The 16,810-nt window shown below is 41.1% G+C and overlaps 1 protein-coding gene across 1 annotated transcript in view; it reads left to right on the forward strand.

Annotated features, from left to right (window-relative positions):
- The window catches only part of frem2a (FRAS1 related extracellular matrix 2a), a 65,902-nt gene that overhangs the window by 46,068 nt on the left and 3,024 nt on the right, over positions 1–16,810 (forward strand). Inside the window, exons 7-23 of the mRNA XM_020650101.2 lie at positions 1,973–2,122; positions 2,241–2,450; positions 3,524–3,721; positions 4,130–4,294; positions 4,528–4,710; positions 5,719–5,849; positions 6,294–6,455; positions 7,870–8,173; positions 9,859–9,990; positions 10,368–10,699; positions 13,961–14,153; positions 14,248–14,370; positions 14,516–14,643; positions 14,781–14,915; positions 15,036–15,162; positions 16,092–16,279; positions 16,411–16,557. Coding sequence (XP_020505757.2) covers positions 1,973–2,122; positions 2,241–2,450; positions 3,524–3,721; positions 4,130–4,294; positions 4,528–4,710; positions 5,719–5,849; positions 6,294–6,455; positions 7,870–8,173; positions 9,859–9,990; positions 10,368–10,699; positions 13,961–14,153; positions 14,248–14,370; positions 14,516–14,643; positions 14,781–14,915; positions 15,036–15,162; positions 16,092–16,279; positions 16,411–16,557 — 3,008 coding nt within the window. The remainder of the gene's footprint in view (positions 1–1,972; positions 2,123–2,240; positions 2,451–3,523; positions 3,722–4,129; positions 4,295–4,527; positions 4,711–5,718; positions 5,850–6,293; positions 6,456–7,869; positions 8,174–9,858; positions 9,991–10,367; positions 10,700–13,960; positions 14,154–14,247; positions 14,371–14,515; positions 14,644–14,780; positions 14,916–15,035; positions 15,163–16,091; positions 16,280–16,410; positions 16,558–16,810) is intronic.

Genomic DNA, 16,810 nt, shown 5'->3' on the forward strand with positions numbered 1-16,810 from the left:
AAAACACAAGAAACACGAAATCATCAAAACAATGGCTGTCCTTAGCCATGAATGCACGAGTTTCAACCCCCTGAGCCAAAGGAAAGTTTCCGACTCGAAGAGAAAGCTCCTCAGTGTTTACAGAGAATCTTCTAAGATCCTATAAGTCACCTGCCTCCAAAAGCAGGGGCCTCCTTCAGAAGACAGCTGAGAATGCTCTATAAACTGCATTTAAAGGAACAGTGACACACAAATGGCTACAGAAACCCCACACATAATAATTATCACAATTTGGGTTTTACACCTGTCCCGGCCCTCACACACACTTCAGAGTGCTAAACCACAGGCGTGGACCCAGAGGGTTAGAGAGGATGTAGTTTTCACTCATCACTCATCAGTCTCCCTGTCATGGTGTTAAGAATTTGTCGTCCCCGGGCGCAGTCGGGATGTGTGAACGCAGACATGTATATTAGCACTTGAGCAAACGTGTCTTTGAGTATAAAAAAAGAATGTGTGCCAGATATGAAACACAGTGTTTACAGATATGTGACATGTTTCAACACCATAAAAATCATCCAAAAAACAAAAAAACAGATAGCAGCTCCCTGACTGTTACCTGAGTGTTTGGACTGATGTTTTTATCCATCTGTTTTTCCCACCTACACAATCGGGTTTACACTGCTATTGTGCAAAGCTCTCATTTGCATAATAAACCTGCGCTTCATCTGTAAGGTGAGGCAGACTGTGTAGGAGGAAAAAAAGAAATAGTTTCATTGAGAAAGCAAATGTTTAGGTTGAGAGGGAGGACACAGGCTACACTTGATGTGTGAGACTTTGTGGATATTGTTGCCCTGGGCTGTCACTTATTTTGCAAAACTAAAACTCAAAATATAACTGCGGTAATTTGTACCGTTCCCTTCGTTATATGCACTATTTTTAGCTTTTGTTATGTGGCCCAGTTAAAGTATATAAATAAAATATTAAAGTATGTATAAAGGAAAAAACAACTATCTCTGGACTGCTGAAGTATTTGATCATGACACTAAAAAAACAAGATAATACGCCTGCTATTTTTGGATTACATGCCAGCAGAATATAAGAAAAGAAGCTGAGCGAGAGACTTAAAACAGAGACAGAGGAACTTTTATACCTCCAGTTTTTTTTGGACTTGACAGGGAGGTTGTGAGAGATGAAGCTGTCAAATACACATTGGACTGCCTCCACTTTGCTGCCTCAGGAAACAATGCCAGTTCAAACAGGCCTTTGAGCAGTCTGGGAGGCCTCTTTCTCTCTTTCTCACCATCTCTTTATGCCACATTCGGGGGAAGACACACAAGCACACACACACAGGTCTTGTTTTTTTCCAGCGCTAACTGCATCCTTTTTTTTTGAAAGTGGTTATTTCCGTCAGAAGAATGGTAACAAGGAGGTTAGATTGGAGGCCAGCAGAGGTTGGAAGGTTATGCTCCCCTGCAGTTTAACTTGAGACTAATGGGCTGTTGCTCTTTGACCCCCGTGTCCGGCTGCTGGCTTTACAATTGAATCATGTCAGACTGCGGTGGGGCTGCTGACAGGTCTAATGTTACCACAGGTGCACACATATGGAGATAAGACAAGTAAAGTTTACAGAAAGCCAGACTGCAAGTCTAAACTGCTGCAAAGGTGAGTCGTCTGAGCTTGAATGACTTTAGTGACAAGCAGGACTTTGATGTGGAGTTTGAGTTCATTTCAAACAGCGTGAAGAAACAAGCTGAGAACTAAAAGGCAAAACCAACAGTGGCAAAATGTGCACCCCTCAATAAAAAAACTCCTCAGTTCAATATGTAACAAAGTCTGCACAAACAAGGCAGGGTTTCACTGTGAAGTCAAGCTGCATCAATAAACAACAGGGATGAGATTGCAAGTTGAAACAGCAGGGTATAGTTAAAAAAGAATAAAAAAATACTGCTCATTAATTTTTATTCACTTTTTTCTTTTCTTCTCTACTCTCTAGTTCCTGTGTTTTACTTCGGAGAGGTGGAGTACCACGTGGATGAGAGTGATGGGTTTGTGGAGGTCAAAGTGTGGAGGACAGGAACGGATCTGTCGAAGACCGGCACGGTCACCGTGCGCTCTCGCAAGGCCGAGCCCGTCTCTGCTGAAGGTAGGCGACTAATTCTAGTCTTGTTGGAAATACCTCTAAGATCATCTGTGTTTGTTATCTGTACTTATCCTCTCCTCTTATTTTTTTATCCTTCTCCCCCTCACTATCCTTGCTCAAGCCGGCGTTGACTATGTGGGCATCAGCCGTAACCTGGACTTTGCCCCCGGTGTAAGCATGCAGACGTTCAGGGTCACCATCCTGGATGATCTGGGACAACCTGAGCTGGAGGGAATAGAGAGCTTTGAGCTTGTCCTACGTATGCCAGTGAACGGTATTCTGGGAGAACCTGGGAAAGCTGCAGTCTTCATCAATGACTCAGTGTCTGACTGTAAGTGATCATTTTAGGTTTTTTTCTTCAACTCTTTTACTGTGTCTTTTCTCATCCTCAGTATTCGTCATTTTACAAAGCTCTAACCCACATCTACTGCAAAAAGATTGGTACAAAGTTTGGTGGAGGTCATCATGTCACTCTCAGAGTAGATTGAAATGGTGCTCTTTGACTTCTCTTTAAGCACCATCATCAGAGGGAAAAAAAGTCAGTTTTCAACATTTTGAAGCTTTTTTTTGTCAAAAGTCCTATGAATAAAGTTACGGCTCAAAGTCAAATCTTACCAAGTACATTTGTCTAATCCATCCATTATCTATACCACATATCCTATTCGGGGTTGCAGGTGGCTGGAGCCGATCCCAGTTGTCATTTGGTGAGGGAGGGTGGGTGACATGTTGATACAAACAACACTCACACTCATTTCTACGGGCAATTTAGAGTCACATTTTCTAATTTCTAGTCAAAATATCCCATTACATGTTATATAAACCAAGTTCACCAGACAAGTCCAGATGTAACATCTTGTTTCAAGATATTAAAAGCACATTTTGTTAGATATTACATCTTATTACAAGGATCTTTGAAATTTCCTTGCTGCACTGGCAGTTATTTTTACCAATTAGAATCCACTCAGGCCTTATTTTTTTGCTTGTAATAGCTTAATAAGATGTTACATTTGGGCTTGTTTTGGAATGTGGTTTATGTTATGTGTAATAAGATATTCTGACTAGAGTTTAGACAAATGGTAAGATCTGGGTTTTTGCCTTGAAGTGAATATAAGCATCGTACTCCAAGTGTTTAAGAGCGAAATGGTTCCTGTAGCTTTTACTAACAACTTCTTTGCTCTTAAATTTAGCTCCACTACCCAAAATAACTCTTTCCTCTTGAAGTGTGTTTATAGTTTCAAAATGATCATTACAGATGTTCAGTCAGAAAAACAAGCATGTCAAAGCTACTTGATATTATTTGATATGCTCTTCAAATAATTTCTGTTAAAATGAGGCCAGGCACAGAGGGAGACTCTAACACTTCCTTGTCGTTTCTAATGATTGAACTCTCCTGTTGACTGACAGTGCCGAAGGTCCAGTTCCGTGAGCCCGTGTACACCGGAGAGGAGAGCGACGGTCAGATCACAGCGACGGTGTACCGCAGCGGAGACATCAGACACAAATCCACCGCTCGCTGCTACACCCGGCAGGGCTCTGCGGAGGTCGCCTCTGACTTTGATGAGCGATCCAACACGGATGCGTCTATCATCACTTTCCTGCCAGGTGCTTCAGCAATCGCATCTCACAAGTTTTCTCTTAAGATTTCTCTTAAGACTTAAAAAAGTTGACACCTTGTTAATCAAATACAGGTTTGAACAGTACACTGCTTTCCTTTTTTTTTTTTTTTGTCACATTTTCTGCAAAAATCAACATTGCCTTGCAGACATTGCAAGTGCATCTTGCAGGTTTTTTAATGTTCCACACATTACCTGCTGTGCTCATTTTCAGCTAAAGTTTTACACAGTATGTGCCAAAAGCTTTCAGGAAACTCTGGAGGAGCCAAACAAAGGGAGAAATAGTTATATAAATACGACGTGTTATGATGTAAAAATGTATTAGATTTTATTCTCTCCTTTCTCATCTCCTGTCTTTTGACATGTCCCGTCATCACTATCTCGCTGTGCACTCTAGGCGAGACAGAGAAGCCTTGTGTTCTGTCACTGGTTGATGACACGCTGTACGAGGAAGGAGAGGAGCTGCGGTTGGTCTTAGGGAACCCGAAGAGCGACTCACAGTTTGGCGCGTCAGTGGGAGCTCTGAGTGAGACCCTGCTGAAAATCAAGGACACGGCTGACAGTAAGTTTGTTGAGGAGAGGGAGACGGAGGGGGAGGAAAGGCAGAAATGAGAAACACACTGGAATTAAAAGCAGTTAATCCAGCGTGTTTTCTCTGAATATAAGAATAGTTTGGTCTGATTAATATGAAACTCATGTCGAAGCACAGCTTTGATTTCTAATTAGCCGTGATAATTCAAGGTTTCGCTCCATAACTCAACAGTTTGTTATTTATCTTCATTCTTTGTACCTTAGAACCCATCATCCGATTTTTGGAATCAAAGTTCAGTGTCAGTGAACCGAAAGAAGCCGGCACAGTAGCAACTGTGATGGTCCCTGTGGTGCGAGTTGGAGACACATCAAAGGTATCCGTTGTTCGCGTTCACACCAAAGACGGGTCAGCTATCTCAGGAGAGGACTACTACCCCGTGTCTCAAGGTGATCGTCACACACATTCCCTTGTGGTTCCTTTTGTTGAAAGTAAAAAAGAAGAAAAAAAAAAAGAAGAAAAGTAATACAGAAAAATCTAATTTTCACAAGAATGTTAAAGATAAATTATAAATCAGTGAATTATATGAAAATCTAAAACATGAGTATCAAGTTTTACAAATGAGCTTTACTGCATGTCCTACCTCATAAGACGCCATAAAACAAAGCCATCTTTGTTCCACCTATCCTGCAGAGATCCTTCTTAAAGGTTTCCATTATGCATGGGTAGCAGTGACTGTAATGAAAAGGTTTTGAAACAAGGCTTCTCAGAGGAATGTGGAATAAATAAAAGACGGCATGGGGATTTATTTCAGCGAGGGTCATTGATTTCTAATTTCATCCCAAATGGGAAAAAGGTAATTTTTTGCAATAGTCCAGTGGAGGGTCAGGTAATTTAAAATTGAATTTCAGCATTCTTCATGCTTTGTCAGCAGGGTGAAATCTTCCTCTCTATCCACTCAGCTTTTTAAGCAGTGAACCTTTCCTAGCTTAATCAAGGCTTGAAATATTTATATAAATACTCTCAGTCTATTCAAATCATACCTGCCCAGCCACCGTTCACAAAGTGCCAATTTTCCAGCAGTTTTGAATCATACACCGTTGAATTTCTCATTTTGCACAGTATTTTCTCAGTGCAGCACATTTCCAATGCAAAGCTCTGTTACTTATCTCGCACAGAAGATGGGGCCACCTTAAGCACTATGCAAATAGAAACCCTGCAATGCTTTTTAGCTAAGTGATGTGGTTTTTTTTTTTTTTACTCTGAAGCACGAAATCACGATTTTAGTCGACCGGAGAGGCTTTTCATATCATTGTTAAAAAACTAGAGGCAGCAGAAAAAGAGAGAAACTTTGACATCAAGTAACCTCACTATTGTTAGCGCTTCAGAAACACCCTCTGTCAATGCTCTGCAGTAGTTCTAATGATGTGTTTTCGTGTTGTATTGTGTGTGCTCAGACATTGAGTTCAAACAGGGGGATAAGGAACATATCGTGGAGGTGGAGGTGCTGTTTGATGGCGTCAGAGAGATGAGGGAAGCGTTTACTCTCCACCTGAAGCCGGATGAAAACATGGTGGCTGAAACTCAGGTCAGATTCATCCTCGTGCCTAACCACCACGCAACAATCGCACATGAATCCAAACTGACAGTTATTCGCTTTATGAAACAGTAAAGAGAAGGAAAACTTTTTTTTTTCTTCTGCTTTGACCCATATTCATCCAGGTTAGTCCCTCTGAGATCAGACATCTCTTTTATGAGTCCGCCATGGCTCGGACAACAGTGGCACTATGCTGGAGTTGAAGCCAAAAGAACGATGAAAAAAATGTGCAATAAATAATAGATTATCCATGAAAAGAAAAAAAGCAGCGGGCGGAAGAGAAAAAGCAGGGGGAGAGAAAAAAAAAAAAACAGAGATAAAAGAGGGAAGCCATGACTGTGAGATTGTTGACGCTGTGATTATAATCATTTTAATTTGCAGTGTCACGATTCACACACAGCAATGTGTCATTATGCCTCGTTTTCTCTGGAGCAGGTAACTAAAGTGATAGTGTACATCGAGGAGACAAACAGCATGGCTGACGTCACCTTCCCCTCGCTGCCACATGTGCTGTCGCTGCTCCATTACGACGACATCGCCAGGACCTCAGACAACCTTCACCCACCACCCGCTGGATACCCAGTCATCTGTGTCACGGTGAGTCAAACTAGAACCACATTTAGGGACGCAATTTGCCCTTTTTATAGATTTTTGTGCGGTTGAGTTGAAATGTTCACAATCAAAAACAGCCTACTAAAAGCACTCAGAAAACTGAAACTTGACAGACTACAATTCAATTTGAACATTTCCTCTGAAAGATTTTTTGCCTCATGATGAACAAATCTAAAGAAGTATTCAGATCCTTCACTAAGAGGTACCTATACCACAATGTATATAAACTCCATTAAAGTAAAAGGCTTACGTGTAAAAAGTCACCTAATCAAAATTTGTAAATATTGAAATAAAGTAAAACTTGAAGATAATTCTATGAAAATAAGCCTCTGTAAGTGTTATGGTATGAAATATCTTTATGGATATTTTTAGTTGATGGACAATATATTTGTGTATCATTTACAAAACCCAGTGTGTGTGTCGGACCAAAGACACAATTTTTCTCAACCTGAGAACCATTTCTTCACTCCGTTGCACCTCCAGATTCTTGAACAGTTTTTATTTAAAAGCCATCAAATAGCTTAACTCATCTCTTATGTTTTAAAGTCTGTGCATTAATATAAATTCAGACTGTGTGGTTTTAAATACATTTAAGAATAAGCGACATGATCAATTTGAAGCCATGCCTTTTGACTGACAGACCTCATAAAAATGTTGTAGACCATTAAGAGTTTCCTAGATTCTAAACACAGGATAGAAAGTTTATATTTTTGTTGCTTTTGTCGCCCCAACAGTCTACAAATGTTGCACATTTCTTCAGTTAAACGTGTATTGTTTTTTTTTCTATAATGATGTAACAGGACCTGGAGACCTATACTTTTCTTCAAAGTCAAAGTTAAACTGTCCTTCTGGACTCGCCAAGTCTGTCTTTAACAGACACAACACACAGTTTAGTCCTCGTGCTCTCACTCACAGGAGAATTACTTCTGCTCTTGGATGCAGATTGAGAGAGACAACTCAATGGCTCTTCCTGATGTGTAAAGACATTGCTCCTCAGGTGGCTCCTGTGTGTGTGTGTGTGTGTCAGAGAGTGTGTGTGTGCAGTGTGTGTTGTGGCCAGGGAGAGGAAATGAAGTAGTCTTGTCAAAACTGAAATATTGAGTGCTGCATCAGGAGGCGCGGTGTCATCAGGTTTAAGAGGATATCCATGGCAGCACTTCAAAGTTTCCTCTAAGTCACATATCGCTTTCTTGCTATAAATAAGAAATTTTAAAAACTTAAATATAAAAACACAACATGCTGAAACATCTGGATTTCCTCTGCTCCACTCGCTTGTTAGTTTGTATTCTGCACCTCTCTCTCTCACCGTTTGTCCTCTGGCATCTGCTGTATCATTCCCATCTCTCTGCTGTCCCTGCCCACCCGCCCACTCTTGCTAACATCCTTATCCGTCCCTCAGGCGTGCAACACAAAATACCCAGACTACGACAAGACGGGCTCGATCTGTGTCAGCGAGCACATCAACAACACTCTCACCCGCTACCGCTGGCTCATCAGCGCCCCAGCTGGCGCCGATGGCGTCACCAGTCCCATGAGGGAGGTGGACTTTGACACCTTCTTCACATCCTCCAAGATGATCACACTGGACTCGGTCTACTTCCACGCAGGCTCCAGGATCCAGTGTGCAGCCAGGGCTGTTAATTCAAATGGGGATGAGGGTTTAGAGCTAAGCAGCCCCATTGTCACAATCAACATGCAGGAAGGTGAGGAGAGAACAATGAATATCTGTCTCTGTGTCTAACATTGCCAGGTTTCTTGGTGAGGAAAAAAAAAACATGTTTTGGCTGCATGTAGCAGTGAGGAACAAAAGGGCTTTTTTGCTCCAAGAACCATGAATGCTGAGGAAAAGGACTTCTGAATTTGCAGTACCTTCTGTACAGTACAGCTGCACAAAAGACACATTCACGGAAAAGTACACTTGAATCACTCAAAAAATGATAAACAATGCAAAATGATTGGTGCCACATTGTTGTTTTCTCTTTTTTCACCTATAAAAGACCTCAAATCCGTCACTCAGAGTTTTTAGCTTTTTTATGAAACTGACTAAAATGAATACTGAAGCCTCCACAGGGAGAATATTTATAAGTTCTGAGTCTGTATTTTTAATACTAGTCACTTCTGTCATCTGGTCAGGGTCAGTCGAATTGATTCACAGCATTCAGACAGGAAGTTCCATTGATTTAAAGTCCCCATGAAACAGAACTTCGAGAGTATCTAACTGCCGTGTCATGATGTATTTCTAATTGAAACGGGATAGAACCAATCACCAGGTAGAGTGCGGGACATAACATTTGGAGGAATTCAATTGGATAGTTAGCTTCGACAAAGCTTTTAATTGATCGAAAAAATTGGTAAAATCCTGAGTGAAGGATGAGTCCTCAGACATATGAAACATTTTACAGGAAGAGAAGAACACAGTTATTTTGAGGTACAAAATATTTGGCAAGCTGGATTAAAAACAGGAACATGTTGTCTCTCTGACTCCATATTCACAGTGAGTGGTGTGCATTACTGTTCAAAATAATCAGACTTGTATTTTTCTTCAAAAAACACTAACTTCACCTACGCAGGGCAAGATTGACAAAGACATATTAGGCTTTAACTTTGACGCTGAGATGGACACAAAATGAATGTTACTCAAAGTAGCTTCAAGTAAAGCTTCAAGTTACGATACCACAATGTAAAAATACTCTACTAGAATACATTCAAAATCTTATTGGATTAAACATTAGTTAACATTAGCATATGTTTAAATAGATTGTTAAAAGGTAAAAGTGCTATGAAAATTGGACCCTGTAAGTGCTGTTAAACATCATTGGATTTGTTGCAGATTAATTAATGTAGAAGTAAGTAGAATCAAGTAAAAATCCATAACAATGTATCATATTCTCAAACATTTAAGTTCTAGAGATCTTCCAATACTACATTTCTTCCTCGGTGATACCAGTGACCAAATCTAAACTTGTGTTTTTCCTACCAAGTAATTCAATTCCTCTTCTGTTGAAGTGATAGCTGCTGGTCTATACCATGTACCCTGTATGATAAAGCTAATGCTACTCCTAAAGCCTTTCATGGTGTACATATTCTTTGTGTTACAGGTGGGATTTTCCCGCTGTAAAATATTGCCCAGCTGGGTACAGTCTGCTTACTCTACAGTATGTTAAAGTCTAGTACCACACTACTTGTTAAATGTAAAAAAAAAATTGCTACTGTCTCATTTATATGTGTTTTAGATTCTAACATGGGTGGGTGTCAACAGTGAGTATGTAAAAGTCACTTGAAGTGGATTTATGAAATGAGTAATAACCTGTAGACACAATCACAGCCACACGTTTGGTTTGTACCGCCATGTCCTTCAAGATGTCTCCTCCTCCCCTGTCTTATTCAGGCATGTGTCAACCACGTAAGATGGGGACAGTCGGCGCCGAGCCTTTCTCCGCCAAGCTACGCTACACTGGAGCGGACGACCCAAAACACCCCAACCTCATCAGAGTGACTGTCACCATGCCACACATAGATGGTAGGTAGGAGCTGGAGGCAGGATGAAGCGGAGTGTAATGTAGTGTGTGTAATATTCACGTCTGAGGATCTTCGGGAGCGTGACAGCCAGAATATGGATCTTGCCGAGTTGTATCAAACCGCCGCTGTAGGAATCTACCAGCAGAGCCTCTACTTAACATTCCCTTTTTGATTTTTAATCAGCTTCCTTCCGCTTCAGATTTCCGTCTTGCTTTTTTCTGTTGCCCCGCTGCTTTATCTATCATCACTTCTTTTCTCCCTTTTCACTCAACTTTCTCTTTCCTCTAAGTTTTTTTTTTTTTTTTTTTTAATAATGCTGTCTTGTATCAAAGGTAGTCGGACACATTCTGAATCACATTGTCTCTCTTTGCCCCGCAGGCATGCTTCCGGTAATCTCCACTCGCCCCCTCATGAACTTTGATCTGACTCTTAGTCCCGACGGAACCCGGGTTGGAAACCACCGCTGCTCCAACTTGCTCGACTACAACGAGGTCAGCACAGGTCACGGCTTCATCACTGCCTCGACGCGCAGCCCTGAGAGTATGGGAGACACGGCGCCCTACCAGTTCAGCGACTCCCTGCGAGGGAACGGCACGCTGCGCTTTTACAGGAACCTGAACCTGGAGGCCTGTCTGTGGGAGTTCAGCAGCTATTACGACATGTCTGAGCTGCTCACAGACTGTGGAGGCACCATAGGGACCGACGGACAGGTATGTGTGTTTGTGTAAACAATGTATAAATTCCAATCTAGGGTTTGGATGTACATCTGTTTGACTTTCAGCCTTTGTGTGTGTGTGCGTGTGTGTGTGTGTGTGTGTGTGTGTGTGTGTGTGTGTGTGTGTCTGTGTGTATGATCAGTCTATTTACAAGCACAGACACAAAGGCACCATTTCTGTTTGCCTGTATTTTACGTCTCAGTCACTGTGTGTTTGTGTTTGCCAGCTCTGTACCCCAGCATGTGAATGACAGCTTTCAGTGAGTGCAGGCATAGTAAACATACACAGACACACAAACGCCTGTCATCCATTCCCCTAATGTTCCCAAACTTTTCAGCTTGCAACCCCCAAAATGAGGGGGCCATATACTGGGGACCTCAACTGTCCCTGGTGGTGGTTGTTATATCGTAGTGCACCACCACACACACCCAATGATAGACCTATCCAAACCCTAACCCGCAAAAGAACACAAAATAATACAACAGCCTGACTACAATACAAATACAAATAATAAACTAATAGACACACAGGTGTGTGCATCTGTAAAAAGCAGCATTGTTGCTTGTCACCCACCTTTCTGTTGTATATTTTTTATAAGAAATAGGTAAAATATATAGTTTTTTATTATTTTCAATTTTATTTATTTTTTTAATTTAAAGGGGGAACCACTTCCCCTAATGCACTCTGCTGCTATCAACTTATAAATATAAAACACAAAGCCCCTTTTACACACATGCACCACACGCCTTACAGTCACCCCCGATTCTTCAAGGTGAGCTGGGTGCATGAACGCAAGCTGTAACATTTTTTAACCCTGACTATATCCAGACTTTTTTTGGCCAGCCTCCTATTAAAACTTCCAACTAAGTCGGATGAGTTGATGTACAAATACAGACAGTAGTATTAGAGAAATTCAAGCAGGGATGATGGTGTTTTTTTAATTTCGGAATTAACGCCAATCTGTGCATGTCAACAACTAATCACACACAGCATTGATATAAAAGAAAAAACTGTCATCGTAGCATTAGACTATTGCTTAGTCCATCTTCTTAAATATGTTGTAAACATTACATGGTGATGCTTGCAGACTCCTTTTTAATGCCATGTACTACCTCCTGGGACATCCCCCTTCTGTCTGACAGCGAATCTGCCACTATGACAGACATGGTTGAAAACTCATGAAAATGTCAAGGGTAGGCTTTTCATGAACTTTTGGGGAATTTTCAAGAGTGCATGTGTGAAATGGGCTTTAAAATAATATCTGAAATCATGAAAGGACAGATACTTTAATGATGGCTTGTGTACACATACCTACTGTCAGGGTTTGTAGCTGAATTGTACCTCTGTTTTCTTTACTGGCTTTGTGATTTTGACAGTCTAGCTCAGCAGAAAAGTTAGACATCACATAGCTGTATTATTTTGGTATCATGGTCAGCTGTCAATTAGCTGCTTTTGTAGCATTGTTGCAGCTGATTTTGTGGTTGTTGTTTTTTGTTGTTGTATTGTATACCGCACAGAGCTGCAGCACTCTCACTGCTCTTGTTGTTGTGGATTAGGAAACGGACCCTTTGCTCCTTCGCTCATGTCCTGCTGCTCCTTTGTGTTCCTCCAGCCTTTGATCTGTGAGCTTCTTGTTGCTGATCAGACTGCCGAGCGTGTGTGTGTGTGTGTGTGTGTGTGTGTGTGTGTGTGTGTGTGTGTGTGTGTGTGTGTGTGTGTGTGTGTGTGTGTGTGTGTGTGTGTGTGTGTGTGTGTGTGTGTGTGTGTGTGTGAGTGAGAGAGAGAGAGAGAGAGAGAGAGAGATGAAATTGGAAATTAATTTCCTTGTCCCCAGTGACAGCTTGTACACACCGTTCCCGCAAGACGCCCATCCTCCATGACCTTCAGGTCCTCTTCGTTAACAGAGATCACTGTCACACTGTCTCTTCTGGCTATTTTGTTTGTGGAAAAGAACAAAAATCAGCCATAGCCTTGCAGCTTAACTGGGGTTCAAATAATCAGAAATAATTAATAGTTTAGCTACTTTTGAAAAGCAGGAGAAAAAAAACTACATTTTTTGCGCTGTGAAGACCTCCACTACGGCTTTCTTTTGGTTTGCATGTCTGCTGAGTAAGTTCTGTTTCCTGACGAGTACTTACAATAATTGAAAGGATGAATTAACAGGAAAAGATAAGAACCTCCGTTGGAATCTCACTGTGACATTTGCTGTCTTAATTCTGCTTCAGTCAGTCACATCTAGTTAAGAATATGTTCAAGTAAGATTTTTTTTTTTTTAAACCCCTTGGGATGAGATAGTTTGACACTCAGATAGCAATCATTTCATTTCTCATTTGGATCCTGATTCAGTCATTTAACTTTACAAAGACTTGCAGTGCAGTGAATTAAAGGTCTGATTTTGTGTCATAAAATATCAGGTGTGATCCCCATTGAAAGGCTGTTTTTTTAAATAAGAATTGATGCCACAAAATATGTAAACAAGTGAGAAAGAAGGGTGATCAGAGAAATGCGATCACTTGAAGTCAAACAAGGAGAACTTGATGAATTTTGTGTTAGTTTTTATAAACATATCTGACGTTGTCAAACTGTTGGGGCACATGCATGGCTCAAATCTTTCAAATCCCACAAATGATTAATAAAACGTTGGTGAGCAGAGACACCTAGTGGCTGACTGATGGAAATACATCAGAGATTAAACACTAACAAGGGTTCAAGTAAAGTAGAAGATTGTTCAGAAAAGGGTAGAATTGGAGTATTTTTTTGTTTTAGCTTGTAAAAAATCACTATATACTTCATTTACTTGTTTTGTTTGTTTTATTGTTATTCAAATTAAATCTTAGAGATTGTTTTTGTGCTTCCATAATGGTCAACATTATCCAGCTTTTAAAGACTTAGGGAGTTAGATAAGAGTAACACAAGCACATAGCACAAACATGTTTGTTTTCTTGTGTTCACATCACCAAGTCTTTCATTTCTCTGCATTTTTGCCAAACTGAGTAGGAGTGAGAGAGTTCCTGCACTTTGTGGAGGAGAGCAAGGTTTCCAAACAATCTGTTACATCTTCTCATTCTTATTATAGATGATCAACCTACAGTCAACCATTACTCCAAAACAAAAGTCAAACATTTGTTGTCATCAGAATTTCTTGCCAGTTTTACAACCAATACCAAACTGTTGATTATCGATAATTACATTTAATATGATTTTGAAAGTCTTAGTTCTACATGTACGTTAATCATTTATTAAAACACTTAACAGGTGCTGAACCTGGTCCAGTCCTATGTGACCCTGCGCGTGCCTCTCTACGTGTCTTATGTGTTTCACTCTCCTGTGGGAACCGGAGGCTGGCAGCACTTTGACCTGCAGTCAGAGCTGCGCCTCACTTTTGTGTACGACACGGCCATTCTGTGGAAGGACGGCATCGGGAGCCCCCCACAGGCCGAGCTTCAGGGTGAGTTCACAAGAGTGAGGTAACATTACAGTTTGTGTGTTTGGACTGTACGGTTTCTTTAAGAACAGATGTGTTAATGTTGTTTTTTTGACAGGTGCGCTGTATCCAACCAGCATGCGGATCAACGAGCAGGGACGTCTGGTGGTGAACTTCCGCACCAAGGCTCGATTCAGGGGTCTGTTTGTGCATTCTCATTCTGGAGGCAGAATAAAAAGAGGTGAGACAGACAGCTTATTTCAACCTTTTCAAGTTCTACCACCACTGAAGATTCAGGAATGAAATGATCAGGGAAATTATCTCTATTATAACATCAGTGTAACACTTAAAAAACAACTCTCTAACTCTCCACATTTGTGACCAAGAAACCTCCATGTCCTCCATGGTGATGAGTGTGGACCACCCGGGCCTGACTTTTAACATCACCTTAGTGAGGAGTGAGCCCACATACAACCAGCCAGTCCAGCAGTGGACCTTCACCTCTGATTTTGCTGTAAGTATGACTTCATGAACTACCTTTGTGCCCACATGGTGTTCCACATGGAATGGCTGCTGTGTAAATGTGTGTGTTCAGTCAGCTGGAAGGACAAAGACAGATGTTTGAGAATCTGTTCCCTCTGTTCTGTACAGGTGAGAGACTACTCTGGGACCTACACCGTGAAGCTGATCCCCTGTACAACAGCCCAGAATATGGAATACACTGTCCCACCTGTTTGCAGCCCCAGAGATCCAATCACATTCGACCTGGACATCAGATTCCAACAGGTAAGGCCACCTGCGTTTGAACCTTCACATGTTATAAGTGACATGTTTCTTTGTATTCAGATTGTCTTCATCAGTCATGCTATCTTTTGCTATTCATCTTGTTTTTTTGTTTTTTTTTAGGTGAGCGACCCAGTTGCAGTGGAGTTCAGTCTGAACACTCAGATGTTCCTGCTGTCCAAGAGGAGCTTGTGGCTCTCTGACGGCTCCATGGGTTTCGGTCAGGAGACTGATGAAGCCTTTTCTGAGGGTAAGTCCTTGGTTTCAAGACTTTTTTTTTAGCCTTGCAGCGTAAGTAATCAGACCAAGTTCATGTTGGTCAATGTATGTTCCCATCAACAAAAGGTACAACTGACTTTGTATGAGGTCTGTCAATTTTCTGTCATTGAAGTTAGATTATTTTGATCATGTCAGCACAATACAAAAAAACGTCTTGTAAAAATGTGAACCGCTGGATCTTCTGTAGCTGTAAACCAGTGTCGAGCTTCCCTCCCCTTCTCCACACTGGAGATGTGGACTTTGACATTTTTTTGAGAACCAGAGGATCACAGGGGGAGACTGTGACATGAGCATTTGATTTAGTTAATTTGGATGAATCATTGAAAACGTTTCATTCAGGTGTGCCGGTAGCGTAGTGTTTAGTCCGTGCGCCCCATGTACGGAGGCTATAGTGCGCCCCATGTACGGAGGCTATAGTGCGCCCCATGTACGGAGGCTATAGTGCTACAAGCGGGCGGCCCAGGTTCTAAACCAACCAGTGGCTCCTTTCCTGCATTTCATTCCCTGCTCTCTCTCTCTCTCCCTGATTTCCGAATCCAAACACAGTCCTGTCTCTAAATAAAAGCCCAAAAAGCCCAAAAATAAATCTTTAAAAAAATGTATTCAAAGAATTTGTGGTTTTTATACATGAAACACAGGACACAATAAATATACAAACACTGACCCAATGGAAACTATGAAGTGAATTCTGATGTTACTATTTGAAAGGAAGAGTGTTAATATTGAAGAAATGTTTCCTTTAGATGAGTAGTTAAGTTCATTAGATCAAAGATTCAGAACCAATGGTATTATTCTTAAAATGTATTTCCCTTAACTGGTTAAATATAGAATTCAGAAGTATGAGTGCTGTGTAAATTACTTTGCGAGCTGTAGGATTCATGATATTTCACTGTATTTCAGGTGATACAATCTACGGCCGTGTGATGGTGGATCCTGTGCAGAACCTGGGGGACTCGTTCTTCTGTAGCATTGAGAAGGTGTTCCTCTGCACCGGTGCGGATGGATACGTACCAAAGTACAACCCCACCAAGTTTGAGTTCGGCTGCTTGGCTGACTCTCCATCACTGCTCTATAGATTCAAGATTCTTGTGAGTATATATTTACGCTGTTAATGTTGCAATTTGACTTTGCAGAAAAGATGCACAGTGGTATTTTTCCAATCAGCCACACAAATAACATCCTCACTTCCTTTTCCCAATGAACCTTTGCACATTAACAGGACAAGGCTCAGCCAGAGACTCAGGCGCGTGTGTTTGGTGATGTTGGTTTTAATGCTGTGCTGGCAGTGGATGACCCTTCAGCCTTGTCCCTCGTCAGACAGCCGGGGTCTGATGGCTTTAAGCTGGACTCTACAGCCATGTTCCAGGTATTTTAAATTGTACAGTTCCTTAGAATCAGTCAATCATTTAAGTAATTTGTTCATTATTTTAATAAGTTACCTGGCAATCCGATATTTAAAACCTTAAATTGATATGCTGTTGTAGGATATTATTGTTGTTCTGGACAGCTATAAAAAGAGAAACAGCTCTGAAATTGAATTTGCCACCACACTGTTACTCTATGTCTGTCTTTGAGTGGTTTCATTGTTATGTTGTTTCAATTGTTGTATGATATAACAA

The sequence above is a fragment of the Labrus bergylta genome, chromosome 14 (genome assembly GCF_963930695.1).
Source record: "Labrus bergylta chromosome 14, fLabBer1.1, whole genome shotgun sequence".
NCBI lineage: Eukaryota > Metazoa > Chordata > Actinopteri > Labriformes > Labridae > Labrus > Labrus bergylta.